At 45.8% G+C, this 13797-nt stretch overlaps 1 protein-coding gene across 6 annotated transcripts in view; it reads right to left on the reverse strand.

Moving 5' to 3' along the window:
- Positions 1 to 207: 207 nt before the first annotated feature.
- Positions 208 to 13797, reverse strand: part of rfx1a (regulatory factor X, 1a (influences HLA class II expression)) — a 47701-nt gene continuing 34111 nt past the window's right edge. For all 6 annotated transcript variants that reach the window (XM_051884710.1, XM_051884702.1, XM_051884719.1 and 3 more), the window contains 3 exons: positions 6942 to 7095; positions 6727 to 6772; positions 208 to 2132 (listed from right to left, as the gene is read on the reverse strand). In XM_051884710.1, coding sequence (XP_051740670.1) covers positions 1972 to 2132; positions 6727 to 6772; positions 6942 to 7095 — 361 coding nt within the window. In that variant the 3' untranslated portion in view covers positions 208 to 1971. The remainder of the gene's footprint in view (positions 2133 to 6726; positions 6773 to 6941; positions 7096 to 13797) is intronic.

Here is a 13797-nt window from a genome sequence, read left to right on the forward strand (position 1 = left end):
TGCATTAACCCCCTCTCATTACCACATGTGATGTTTCTTTGTCACGTTTGCTGTTTTTTGGGCAGGATGTCACACTTCGAAACTGCAGTAAGGTTTAGTAAGACACCTACAACTCATTATCACAACGTCGGCGTGAAACTCTGCAGGTTTTAAGAGTAGTTGAAGAAAAAAAAACTACAACTAGATACAACTACATATTTGAAACAATTCACAATTTTAGAAATTATTAATTTATTCATTTTTTAAATTAAAAACATCTGGATTCAATTTGATAGCTGCAAAGGCACATCCATTCTCATGGTTCAGATTACTCAAAACACTGCCACACTTTTTTGTGTTTGGTTTTTTTTTTTTAAGCAAGAAATGGAAACAACTTCAAAAAAGTGAAAAGGGAAAATTCATTTTGTTATGAAAATGGCTGTCATACAGAGAGGATTTACAGAGCTTGTGATATGTTTCATGTGGTTCTATCAAGAGAATCAGAGAGAAAGAAAAGCTTTATGCTGGTTTGAGATCAGTCAGCATCTTGTGTGCTGCTCAGTACTCCATCAGATATACAGCAGCAATAATCATCGTTTACATATGTTGAATGATATGGGATAGAGTTTTAATGTACTGTAGGTCTCTCAAATTGATCATTAAATAATCAATGCCACAAGACAAAAAAAAAAAAAAAAAAAAAAAAAAAGGAATAAACAAATGAGTCTCGAGAAGGACAGGGCAGAAAGATCTTTTCGCTCTCTACTTTTACATTTCCTAGCTACTATGGGCAGTGGTGTCAAGTTTTTTTGAAGGGTTCTAGTAAAATATCTTAACCCAAATCTCAAATACACAGCGAACCATCAAATATGCACTAAACAGACAATGCTGTACACATCAAGATTGTCACTTTGTGACCATATAAAAAAGGACAGAAACATCTAATGTCTTGTACCAAGCTCAGGACGACATTTGGCAAGAGAAAAAAGTGCAACAAAATAGGACCAAAAACTAAATAAAAAAATTAATAAATAAAAAATAAAAAAAAGTAGTGAGAGGAAAGACCTACTGGGAAAAAAACCTTCCTCTCGTTTCTGGCAAACTGCTGTCATTTGCAGAGGTATGTGTAGACTAGCCCTAAAAAATAAAAAATTAAACAGAACCCAGCTGAATCATGTAAACCCAGTAGACTCATGGGAAATTGAGTTTTTAAAGAGCTGGGCTATAATATGCTTTAGACATTTAATGACAGGGCAGTCACTGAAGGCATCAAGAACTAAAAAGGTACCACTGACCAAAACAACTATAACCACTTCTTGAAAACCACAGACGGTCATTCGCACATGCACAAAAACACACGCATTCGCGCTAGCCATTAGCCAATAAAACGATAAGGTCCCGGGTCACTCACCATCACACAAACAACACACGGAAAGTAGGCAGAAAGTATACATCAACACACAACACACACACTTACAGTCCATCTTTTCTCCTTACACAACCCTTAAAGGTTCAAAAAGCTTGACTGACAGCTTCATTCATGTTTCAGTAGCCAATCAGAGTTCAGTCCATCGCGAACGACTCTTAGGATCCAGTTGCAGCAGTTTTCATTTGTGTTCTTGCGTCTTAACAGCTACAGACACAGAATCAGGTTTAGTTTCGAGAGCTATTCTTAGTGAGCGATACACCCTGTCTAAGATCTCGATATGATACGTTTATCGATGATCGTGTTCATCATGAGCGTGTGTGTCTCCAAACGAGGGCGGCGCTATCTGTGCATCTGTGTTTCAGTGAATGCTTGTGTTTATGTGCAGTTGAGACAGCGACAGGCATGGAAATGTACATACAAACGTCTGAAATGTTGTGTAAATATGTAAGCTGCAGCATTTATGTGTTTTAGATCCATGTGTTGGTTTAAGTGCACAAATGATGGGTGATTATCATGTGGAGTGTGTGCTTGTAGGTGCATGTGTGTGTGTGTGTTTTAAGTTCTCAGTTATCCATGCTTCCTGTGGTGAACAGCACTCTCTGGTCAGTTCGAGCCAGCTTGGCGGGCGGTTCCAGAGATTCGTCCCCAATAGCGCCCACATCAGACTGCAGAGACAACTCCTGACACTCATCTTCACTGTCTTCTTCCTCCTCCTCTTCCTCTTCTGAGACACAGACATATAGAGAATGTCAATTATAAAAATACATATATTTTATTCAGTACTAAAAATTATTCATAATCCATTTGAAATTTAAATAATAAAACTGTATTATAAATTACTGAAAATAATAATTACATTATTTAAAATCCCTATACATTCCCCATTTGGTGTGTGTGTGTGTGTGTGTGTATGTGTATGTATGTATGTGTATATTATATATATATATATATATATATATATATATATATATATATATATATATACACACACACACAGTGGGTCAAAAAAGTATTTAGTCAGCCACCAATTGTGCAAGTTCTCCCACTTAAAAAGATGAGAGAGGCCTGTAATTTTCATCATAGGTACACTTCAACTATGAGAGACAGAATGGGGGAAAGAATCCAGGAAATTACATTGTAGGATTTTTAATGAATTAATTGGTGAATTCCTCTGTAAAATAAGTATTTGGTCACCTACAAAAAAGCAAGATTTCTGGCTCTCACAGACCTGTAACTTCTTCTTTAAGAGGCTCCTCTGTCCTCCACTCATTACCTGTATTAATGGCACCTGTTTGAACTCGTTATCAGTATAAAAGACACCTGTCCACAACCTCAAACAGTCAGACTCCAAACTCCACTATGGCCAAGACCAAAGAGCTGTCAAAGGACACCAGAAACAAAATTGTAGACCTGCACCAGGCTGGGAAGACTGAATCTGCAATAGGTAAGCAGCTTGGTGTGAAGAAATCAACTGTGGGAGCAATTATTAGAAAATGGAAGACATACAAGACCACTGATAATCTCCCTCGATCTGGGGCTCCACGCAAGATCTCACCCCGTGGGGTCAAAATGATCACAAGAACAGTGAGCAAAAATCCTAGAACCACACGGGGGGACCTAGTGAATGACCTGCAGAGAGCTGGGACCAAAGTAACAAAGGCTACCATCAGTAACACACTACGCTGCCAGGGACTCAAATCCTGCAGTGCCAGATGTGTCCCCCTGCTTAAGCCAGTACAAGTCCGGGCCCCTCTGAAGTTTGCTAGAGAGCATTTGGATGATCCAGAAGAAGATTGGGAGAATGTCATATGGTCAGATGAAACCAAAATAGAACTTTTTGGTAAAAACTCAACTCGTCGTGTTTGGAGGAGAAAGAATGCTGAGTTGCATCCAAAGAACACTATACCTACTGTGAAGCATGGGGGTGGAAACATCATGCTTTGGGGCTGTTTTTCTGCAAAGGGACCAGGACGACTGATCCATGTAAAGGAAAGAATGAATGGGGCCATGTATCGTGAGATTTTGAGTGAAAACCTCCTTCCATCAGCAAGGGCATTGAAGATGAAACGTGGCTGGGTCTTTCAGCATGACAATGATCCCAAACACACCGCCCGGGCAACGAAGGAGTGGCTTCGTAAGAAGCATTTCAAGGTCCTGGAGTAGCCTAGCCAGTCTCCAGATCTCAACCCCATAGAAAATCTTTGGAGGGAGTTGAAAATCCGTGTTGCCCATGGACAGCCCCAAAACATCACTGCTCTAGAGGAGATCTGCATGGAGGAATGGGCCAAACTACCAGCAACAGTGTGTAAAAACCTTGTGGAGACTTACAGAAAACGTTTGACCTCTGTCATTGCCAACAAAGGGTATATTCAATTCACATTTATTTGTATAGCGCTTTTCACAATACATATCGTTTCAAAGCAGCTTTACAGAGAATGCATGTCAACATTACAATTTGGAGACTGCAGTTAGCTAATAATGTAATAATTTAGGCGATTAATATACAATCACTGTTAGCGATTTAATTGAAGGTAGAAGCAAAGAGCTCCTGGAAAAATGAATTACGTATTAACAATAATTAGGATATATAGAAATTTGCGAATGTGCGTGTTGATCCAGATGTTGCATCTTCTGAAGTCATCGCAGGAGTTGGCGTCGTCTCTTCCAAAGTTTTAGGTATATAACAAAGTATTGAGATGAACTTTTGTTATTGACCAAATACTTATTTTCCACCATAATTTGCAAATAAATTCTTTAAAAATCAGACAATGTGATTTTCAGGATTTTTTTTTTTCCTCTCATTTTGTCTCTCATAGTTGAAATGTACCTATGATGAAAATTACAGGCCTCTCTCATCTTTTTAAGTGGGAGAACTTGCACAATTGGTGGCTGACTAAATACTTTTTTGCCCTACTATATATATATATATATATATATATATATATAATGCGCAAGCAATAAGGTACGAGAGACTTTGCTGTATCGTGAATAAGTCACGGCTGAAGGGCGTTGTTAGGCATGACGTGAAGCGGAGTAACCCCTTCAGCCGTGAATTATTCACGATACACCACTAGCCTCGAGTACCTTATTGCTTTTATAAAATGGTTACCACACAATACAAATATTGAAGCCAGGAATACACTATATTGCCAAAAGTATTGGGACACCCCTCCAAATCATTGAATTCAGGTGTTCCAATCACTTCCATGGCCACAGGTGTATAAAATCAAGCACCTAGGCATACAGACTGCTTCTACAAACATTTGTGAAAGAATGGGTCGCTCTCAGGAGCTCAGTGAATTCAAGCGTGGTACCGTGATAGGTTGCCACCTGTGCAGTAAGTCCATTCGTGAAATTTCTTCACTACTAAATATTCCTCGGTCAACTGTTAGTGGTATCATAACAAAGTGGAAGCAATTGGGAACAACAACAACTCAGCCACGAAGTGGTAGGCCACATAAAAATCAGAGCGGGGTCAGCACTTGCTGAGGCACACTGCGCAGAAGTCACCAACTTTCTGCAGAGTCAATAGCTACAGACCTCCAAACTTCGTGTGGCCTTCAGATTAGCTCAAGAACAGTGCATAGAGAGCTTCATGGAATGGGTTTCCATGGCCGAGCAGCTGCATCCAAGCCTTACATCACCAAGTGCAATGCAAAGCGTCGGATGCAGTGGATGCTAGAGCAATGGAGACGTGTTCTCTGGAGTGACGAATCACACTTCTCTGTCTGGCAATCCGATGGACGAGTCTGGGTTTGGCAGTTGCCAGGAGAACGGTACTTGCCTGACTGCATTGTGCCAAGTGTGAAGTTTGGTGGAGGGGGGATTATGGTGTGGGGTTGTTTTTCAGGGGTTGGGCTTGGCCCCTTAGTTCCAGTGAACGGAACTCTTAATGCTTCAGCATACCAAGACATTTTGGACAATTTCATGCTCCCAACTTTGTGGGAACAGTTTGGGGATGGCCCCTTCCTGTTCCAACATGACTGCGCACCAGTACACAGAGCAAGGTCCATAAAGACATGGATGAGCGAGTTTGGTGTGGAGGAACTTGACTGGCCTAAAACACAGCTATTGACCAATCAGAATCAAGGACAGGAACTAACCATTTTATATATATATATATATATATATATATATATTAAACATTGATAATAAATCTGACATTTTTAATTCTTTACATTAAAATTTTAATTACATTAATTATAAATTGCTGTAAATAATAATTACTTAATATTAAACACATACATTTTTATTATTTTATTATAAATTCAACGTATTTTTATGTTTTTTTTAAATCTTTTTTCAAAAAAATCAATAATACATCTGATATTTTTAAATTATTTTAAAATTACATTAAAATTTAAATTACATTAATTATAAATCACTGTAAATATTAAATTACTTTAATTTAAAGGCACAATATGTAAGATTTTTGGATTAAATATCCAAAATCCACTAGAACAATGTTATATAATTTGTTGACTTGTGTACTTACATTATCCCAAATGTTTCCAACAATGTTTAAATCCAGAAAAATAAGCTATTTTAACCAGTGTAACGGTCCATGTCATTGCATCGCCTGTCAATGACGTCATATCGGTGCTACTCTCCAGTTTTACTTCCATAGAAACCATGGAAACATGAAAGACGCTTTAATATATTATGTGTTTTATAAGACAGGTGAGCAACTGTTTGGATACCTTTATAGACAAAACTAATCAGTGTTATATAGCTCAACACAGTTAGTCTTATTGTTTGAATCTCGTTTTCTTGATCTACCGCGAGTAACATGTTTGTACCCAAAAAGTAAATCAGACAACACTATTTTGTCAAGTGGCTAACACCGTAAAATCAGAAAGAGCTTTATTTGTAGTAATAGTAATACAGCATTTTCTCCACCATACAATGTTTTAAAATTAACTGCATGCCATTTAGCAACAAGTCATCCAGCTTTTATTAATATATTTTAATATAAATCTAGTTTACTGTTGTGTGCAACGAGTGTCTCACACCAGCAACCGAGCAAACGCAGTCACGTTATAACAACTTTCAACACACTCAAATTTATTTTTAGCATGATTGTTTTTAGCAAGTAAATCAGCGCAGCGTTACTCCACAATTTTATTTTGTCAAATAAAGTGACCTGTACAAGTAGTAATTCAGCACTTGCGGCTGTTTCATTAGAATGAAAGAAAAAATGTGAATTCAAGTCTGTGATTGGGAATACATCAAGCCAAAGGCACTGCAAATCCATCTGTGTGCCTGTTTGTTTTTCAAAACATATTATGTGTTTGGTTTTTGTATGTAAAACTACTAACCTTTATCAGGGTCGAGTGGGTTCAGACTTCGGCCAAGACTTGCAAACTTAAAAGAGCATAAGAGAAAATTAGGACACTTAAAACTCTCTTTTCAATTCAGAATCTCTCATTCACAGTTCCTCAGTCTAATATCCTGTTATGAGAAGCATGACGCACTTTCGTTTTGTATCACTCATTGAAATGAGAAGTGTTTTTTTGAGTGTGTGTGTTCATACCTCTCCCATGACCGCAATGGGAGTTTCACCCTTGGCCTGGGCAACTCTGTGCTCTATCAGATAGTACATGTACTCATCATAGAGCAGGCGTATTAGGTGAAATGAGCCGAAGCTTGCAGCACTGCGGAGAGTCAGGTCTCTGATCACCATCGAGCTAAAGAGAGAACAAAGAAAGGATACAGGAAGTGTGAGAAAGAAGAAAGTTGTTTGGTGGGTAAGACACACAAGAGGATGAGTAGGATGAGTAAAAGGGAAACATACTTGACATTACAGTTACAGGCTCAACAGTCATTACAGCCCTGTACCAAAACCCAGCATGCAATGTGACTGCCCCAAACAGCAAAATTATGTTGCCTTTAAGGATTTATCGTTTTAGAAAAATCTAAGGGAGCGTCCCATACATCTGTCATGGATACAGCAATCCCACAATGAATTGCAACAAACTTTGAGAATATTTTCAAGACCAAAAGAGTTGTAGGAAATTAGATATAGATATATTTTATTAAAATATAGGTATAATTTATTCAAAAACTAAAAAAAATCTAGAAAGTAAAGAGATAGATAAAGAAATCTTTCTCAATAATTCATGTTGAAATGATGTCTGCAGTGTCACATGATTCTTCAGAAATCATTCTAATATGCTGATTTCATGCTCAAGAAATGTTTATTATTATTATCAGTGTTGTGGAAACTGTAATACATTTTTTTCAGGATTCTTTAAAGAAAGGAAGGTTCAAAACAACAGCATTTGAAATACTTTTAAAATATGTAACTGAAATAAAAAAAATGTGTAACAATATAAAAAGTCTTTCCTGTTCCTTGTGATCAATTTAATACATCTTTGATGTATAAAAGTATTCACTTCTTTCAAAAAAAAAAAAAAAAAAAAAAAAAAAAATATCTTTCTGACCCCAAACTTCTGAACAATAGTGCCAGTATATATGGAGCCCCACACATGACATGTGGGGAATTTTTTTTTTATTTTGCGGCCATGAATTAACAATTTTACTAATTCGTTACTTAAAGGTGCAATATGTAAGATTTTACAGTAAAATATCCAAAAACCACTAGGCCAGTGTTATATATTTTTTTCACTTGAGTACTTACAATATCCCAAATGTTTCCAACTATTTGTAAATCGTGAGAAAATTGCAATTTTAACCAAGGCTCCGGGACGTGTGAGGAGTCGCCTGTCAATTGCGTCATACTCGCGTTACCCTCGGTTTCTGGTTTTATTTTGTAGAAACCATGGAAACACCAAAGACGCTTTAATATATTACATGTTTTAATAAACAAGGGAACAACTGTTTGGTTACATTTATAGACAGAAAACGTACTCGGTTACTAACGTAACCTCGGTTCCCTGAGATACGGAACGAGTACTGCGTATGGGGAAAGGTCTCCTTTTTCCCCGTTACTGAAGCCTTTTTCAATAACGCAGTGTCATAACCAATGACGGCGCGGCATAGCTGCGCGGCCTATGGCGACAAAGCGCACGAAGAAGCCCGCCAAAAGAGGCGGGGCTTACGGCTATATAAGCAGGCATTTCGCCATAGGATTTCAGGTCATACGACTGAAGCGACGACACTGAAGCCGCAGCCTCGTGGCACGGCATGTAACGCAGTACTCGTTCCGTATCTCAGGGAACCGAGGTTACGTTAGTAACCGAGTACGTTCCCTTTCGATACTTCACTCGTACTGCGTATGGGGAACGAATTCAACCGCGCCGTGCCACGGCAAGGAACGACTGAACTTGTCTTGGACACCGTGAGGGGACCGGTGGACAAGTGAGAGGGCCGGAGCCGTCGAACCCATGTGTTACACTTGCAAGAGGGGAGCTAACTCCCGGGGTGGCATGAGGCGGAGCTCGATAGAGGCCGCCGTATCATACCGAGAGGACCCGAGCTTGTAAGGTCGGGATATCCAAGTTATAAAATCTGACAAAAGTGGACGGTGAGGACCAGCCGGCCACCTCACAGATGTCTTTAATAGGAACTCCACTGGACCATGCCCAAGAGGAAGCCATTCCTCTAGTGGAGTGGGCTCTAACTCCTATGGGGCAGTTGAGGCCCATAGACGAGTAGCAAAGAGCAATAGCGTCGACTATCCAACGCGAAAGACGTTGCTTTGAGACCGAAGACCCTTGCGGCCGCCAAAGCAGATAAAGAGCTGATCGGATTGCCGGAAAGGCTGTGATCGCTCAACATAGGTCCTCAATGCCCTGACAGGGCAGAGTAATTCCAGCTCTCGCTCGTCCGACGACGGAGGAAGCGCTGAGAGGGAAATGACCTGTGCTCTGAATGGAGTCGAGAGCACCTTAGGAACGTAGCCATGCCTAGGTTTCAGAACGACTTTGGAGTCATTGGGCCCGAACTCAAGGCATGCAGGGCTCACAGAGAGGGCCTGCAAGTCGCCGACTCGTTTGACCGATGCTAGTGCAAGGAGCAGAGCGGTTTTGAGTGTCAGGGGCCTGAGGTCAGCTGAACGCAGTGGCTCAAAGGGGGGCCCTTTGAGAGCTCTGAGGACCAAAGAGAGGTCCCAGGTGGGAACAGTGAGAGGACGAGGTGGATTCAATCGCCTAGAACCTCTCAAGAAACGCGCCACAAGGCTGTTTCGTCCCACTGACTGGCCAGCGATAGGAGCGTGAAACACTGCGATGGCTGCTACGTAAACCTTGAGCGTTGAAGGGGTGCGACCCATATCTAAACGCTCCTGGAGGAATGACAGTATCGGTGATACGTCACACTCCACAGGGTCTATGCTGCGTGCAGAGCAGCAGCCAACAAAGACCGACCATTTCTGGGCGTAGAGGCGTCTCGTGGACGGGGCTCTCGCCTGAGAGACGGTATCTAGCACGTCCCCTGGGAGGTTTGGAGGCTCCCATCGAGGGACCAGAGGTGCAGAGCCCAGAGTTCTGGCTGGGGATGCCAGATCGTCCTGTTCGCCTGAGAAAGGAGGTCCTGTCTCAGCGGGATCGGCCACGGGGCTTCCGTGGAAAGCCTGAACAGCTCTGAGGACCAGATTTGGCTCCTCCAGAGTGGGGCCACTAGGAGGACTCTGTGCTTGTCTTCCCTGACTCGTCTGATAACCTGAGGGATCAGAGCGATCGGGGGAAAAGCGTAAAGGAGGGTGCAGGGCCAGTCGTGGGCCAGAGCATCTTCCTCCTTCGAGAAATAAATTGGGCAGTGAGAGTTGTCTTCTGAGGCGAAGAGGTCTATCTCTGCCCTCCCAAAGAACTCCTAGATCGTGAGAACCGTCTAGGGGTGGAGCATCAACTCGTCTGAAGGGACGTTGCTCTGAGATAGCATATCTGCTCCCAAGTTTGTTCTCCCGGGTATGTGAGTCACTTTGAGTGTAACCTCGGAAATGCCCACTCCAGAAGACGTTTCGCCAGTGCGCATAAGCGGCTGGACGAAAGGCCGCCCTGGTGATTTATATACGACACCACTGTCATGCTGTCCGACTGGACTAGGACGTGGCGTCCCGTCAGGTATGCCTGAAACGCCTGAAGGGCTCGGAACACTGCCAACATCTCGAGGCAGTTGTTATGCAGATGGCTTTCTTCGCGAGACCACGAGCCGAAGGCCGGTCTGCCCTCGCAAAGAGCGCCCCAACCCATGTTGGACGCATCTGTCGAGAGCACTGTCCTTCTGGACACCGCCTGTAGGGGTACTCCAAGACTGAACCATACAGGGTTCGTCCAGGGTTTCAGAGCTGTCAAACAGGCCTGATTGACCCTGAGACGCAGGCCGCCGTGCCGCCAGGCGTGAGGAGGGACCCGAAATTTCAACCAGTATTGCAGAGGCCGCATCCGGAGAAGGCCGAGCTGCAGAACCGGGAAGGCGGAAGCCATCAGCCCTAGCATCCTCTGGAAGAACTTCAAAGGGAGGTAGGCTCTGTTTCTGACTGAAGCCGCGAGCTGCTGAATGGCCAGGGCGCGCTCTGGCGAGACTACCGCCGTCATACGGACTGAGTCGAAAACTGCACCCAGGAACGTGATGTGTTGGCTGGGAAGCAGCGAGCTCTTGGCAAAGTTGACCCTGAGTCCTAGGCACTCCAAGTGGCTGAGGAGCACGGATCTGTGGAGTTCTAGCTCGGCTCTCGACTGGGCCAGAATGAGCCAGTCGTCGAGATAATTCAGAACACGGATTCCCATCTGTCTCAGTGGGGAAAGCGCCGCGTTCATGCACTTGGTAAAAGTGCGAGGAGCTAGGGACAGCCCGAAGGGAAGGACTGTATATTGGTAAGCCACTCCCTCGAATGCGAATCTCAAGAATCGTCTGTGACGAGGGGCTATCTGGATGTGAAAGTAAGCATCTTTCAGGTCCAGCGAACAGAACCAGTCCCCGGGGCAAATCTGCGCGAGGATCTGTTTCAGCGTTAACATCTTGAACTTCCGTCTCATGAGGGAGAGGTTCAAGACTCTGAGATCTAAGATGGGTCTGAGACCGCCATCTTTCTTGGGAACCAGGAAATAACGACTGTAGAACCCCGATACGCTCTCTGAGGGGGAGACTGTTTCTATAGCTCCTTTCTTCAGTAGAGTCATGACTTCGGCTCGGAGGACTTGAGCATCATCCGTGTTTACTGAAGTCTGAAGCACCCCGTTGAAGCGCGGGGGCCTTCGGGCGAACTGAAGCGAGTAGCCCCGACTTATGGTTCCCAGGACCCAACTTGACACCCCGGGAATGGCTTGCCAGGCCTCAGCCCGCGTGACAAGAGGTTGTATGGCATCGGATGACGGACCGCCGGTCGAGGGCCCGTACACCGGAAAGAGTGGAAGAGGAAGTTTGCTCCTTTTTTGAGGAGGTAAAAAATTTATAGTGTTCGCCATGAGAACGGCGTTTTGCATGGGCGCAACATTTGTGGGCCCAGTTAGCGCAACACTGAACATATCTCCCACACCCGGAACTAAACGGGGCGAAGGGGAGACTGAACGAAGGAGCTTTTGGGGTGGTCCGGCCTCGGCGAGACTTAGCCCCAATCCTCTTCCTTCCTGGCAGATCAGGAAGACTTAGGAGGCATCGGGTCCAGCGAAATCTTAGGCCGGGGTCCCTGACGTCTCGGGAAGGAGGAGCGCTTTGCAGGGCGTGAGCGCTGGCGCTGTTCCTTGGGAGGTGCTGCCTGAGAGGTGGAGGGGGCAGTCTTGCTCTGCTGAGCCGGCGCAGGCCTGGGGCGGCTGGAAGCAGAAGCAGAACTGGAGCGTTTGGGCAGGAAGTGTCGCATTGCTTGGGACGACTTCTGTGCTGCGGTAAAGCGTTCCGTGAAGCCCTCTACCGCTGGCCCGAAGAGACCGGAGGGAGAGACCGGGGCGTCCAAGAAGGCCGTCTTGTCCAGGTCCTTTATCTCGGTCAGGTTGAGCCACAAATGGCGCTCGAGCACGACCAGGCTGGCCATGGATCGTCCAATGGCCTGGGCTGTGGCCTTTGTGGCACGCAGGGCTAAGTCAGTGGCGCTGCGGAGGTCACGAAAGGCAGGTGCATCAATGCCGGACTCGTCCAGAGAGCGGAGGAGCTTCGCTTGGAACACCTGGAAGATCGCCATGGTGTGCAGCGCTGAGGCAGCCTGGCCTGCGGACGCATAGGCTCTGCCAGCCAGGGCAGAGGTGGTCCTGCAGGGCTTGGATGGAAGGGCCCTCTTCGTCTTCCAGCCCACAGCTGCGGGGGGACAGAGGTGAGCCGCCACTGCTTCATCCAGGGGCGGTAGGTGCTCGTAGCCCTTCTCTTCAGAGCCGTCCACAGTGGTGAGAGCTGAATGGTGCGTAGTGCGTAGGCGGGCAGAATAGGGAGCGTGCCACGACTTCGTCAGCTCGTCGTGCACCTCTGGGAAAAACGGGGCGGAGCGTTGGCGAGGGGCCTGGCGACGGCCCGGCAGGAACCACTCATCAAGCCTGCTCCGCGATGGCTCTTCTGGCGGGGCCCATTCGAGGTCCAGTTCCTCCACTGCCTTAGAGAGGACGCGGAAAAGCTCGGCGTCCATGACCGGCTTGCAGTCAATGGGCTCCAGCGAGGGTAGGTGGGCGGGGTCCGAGTCACCGGCCCATCCCTCTGTTTCAGAGGCCGCGAGAGGCATGGAGTCGTCGAGCGGCTCTTCATCCGATCCACCAAATGAGACGAAGTCGCTCGCATCTGCAGAGGGACGCAGCTCAGGGCGTGAGAACAGGACGGGGGATTGCTCTCTAGTGGGAGAGGGCGAGGCACGCGGGGGCTGAGCCGGCGTGAGCTTGCACAACTCCGGGCGCTGATCCACTCTGCCCCGCTGTCTCTTCCTAGCCGGCTCGCGGGAGGAAGAAGACGGGAGGGCGCGAGCGGCGGGACCACTTTCAGTGAAGAAAGCAGTCCGCGAGCGCAGAGAGGCTAGACTCATGCTCTCGCAGTGAGAGCATGAGGTCCCAGTGAGAGCGGCCTCTGCGTGGGACTTGCCCAGGCAGCCGACGCACTCACTGTGCCCGTCGTCGTCATGCAGAGGGGCTCTGCATGTGCCACGAGAGTGGCGCGGCATTTGCAGCAACGCCGCCGCCATGAAAACGGCGTTTGAGGGGCTCTTTTAGAGCGGCGAGGGCCGCTGAAAGCTCTTTTAGAGCGGCGAGAGCCGCGAGAAAAAGCTCTTTTAGAGCGGTGAAAAACCGCGGGAAAAAGCTCTAATAGTCGCGCCGGATGGCGGCAGGAGACGCGCTGAGAGGCGGCCGGAAGCGGGCGGCTCGAGAGCAGCGCTCGAGGTGGCAGTCTGCGAGGGCGCCAGTGCTGTCTTCCTCCGGCAAGCTCAGCTCAGTCCGCTGCGGGAGCCTCTTCGACGGCGGCAAGAGCTTCTTTAGAGCGGCGAAGGCTTCAGCTCGGAGATCAGCAAGGAATCCGTT

This window comes from Ctenopharyngodon idella, chromosome 3 (genome assembly GCF_019924925.1).
Source record: "Ctenopharyngodon idella isolate HZGC_01 chromosome 3, HZGC01, whole genome shotgun sequence".
NCBI lineage: Eukaryota > Metazoa > Chordata > Actinopteri > Cypriniformes > Xenocyprididae > Ctenopharyngodon > Ctenopharyngodon idella.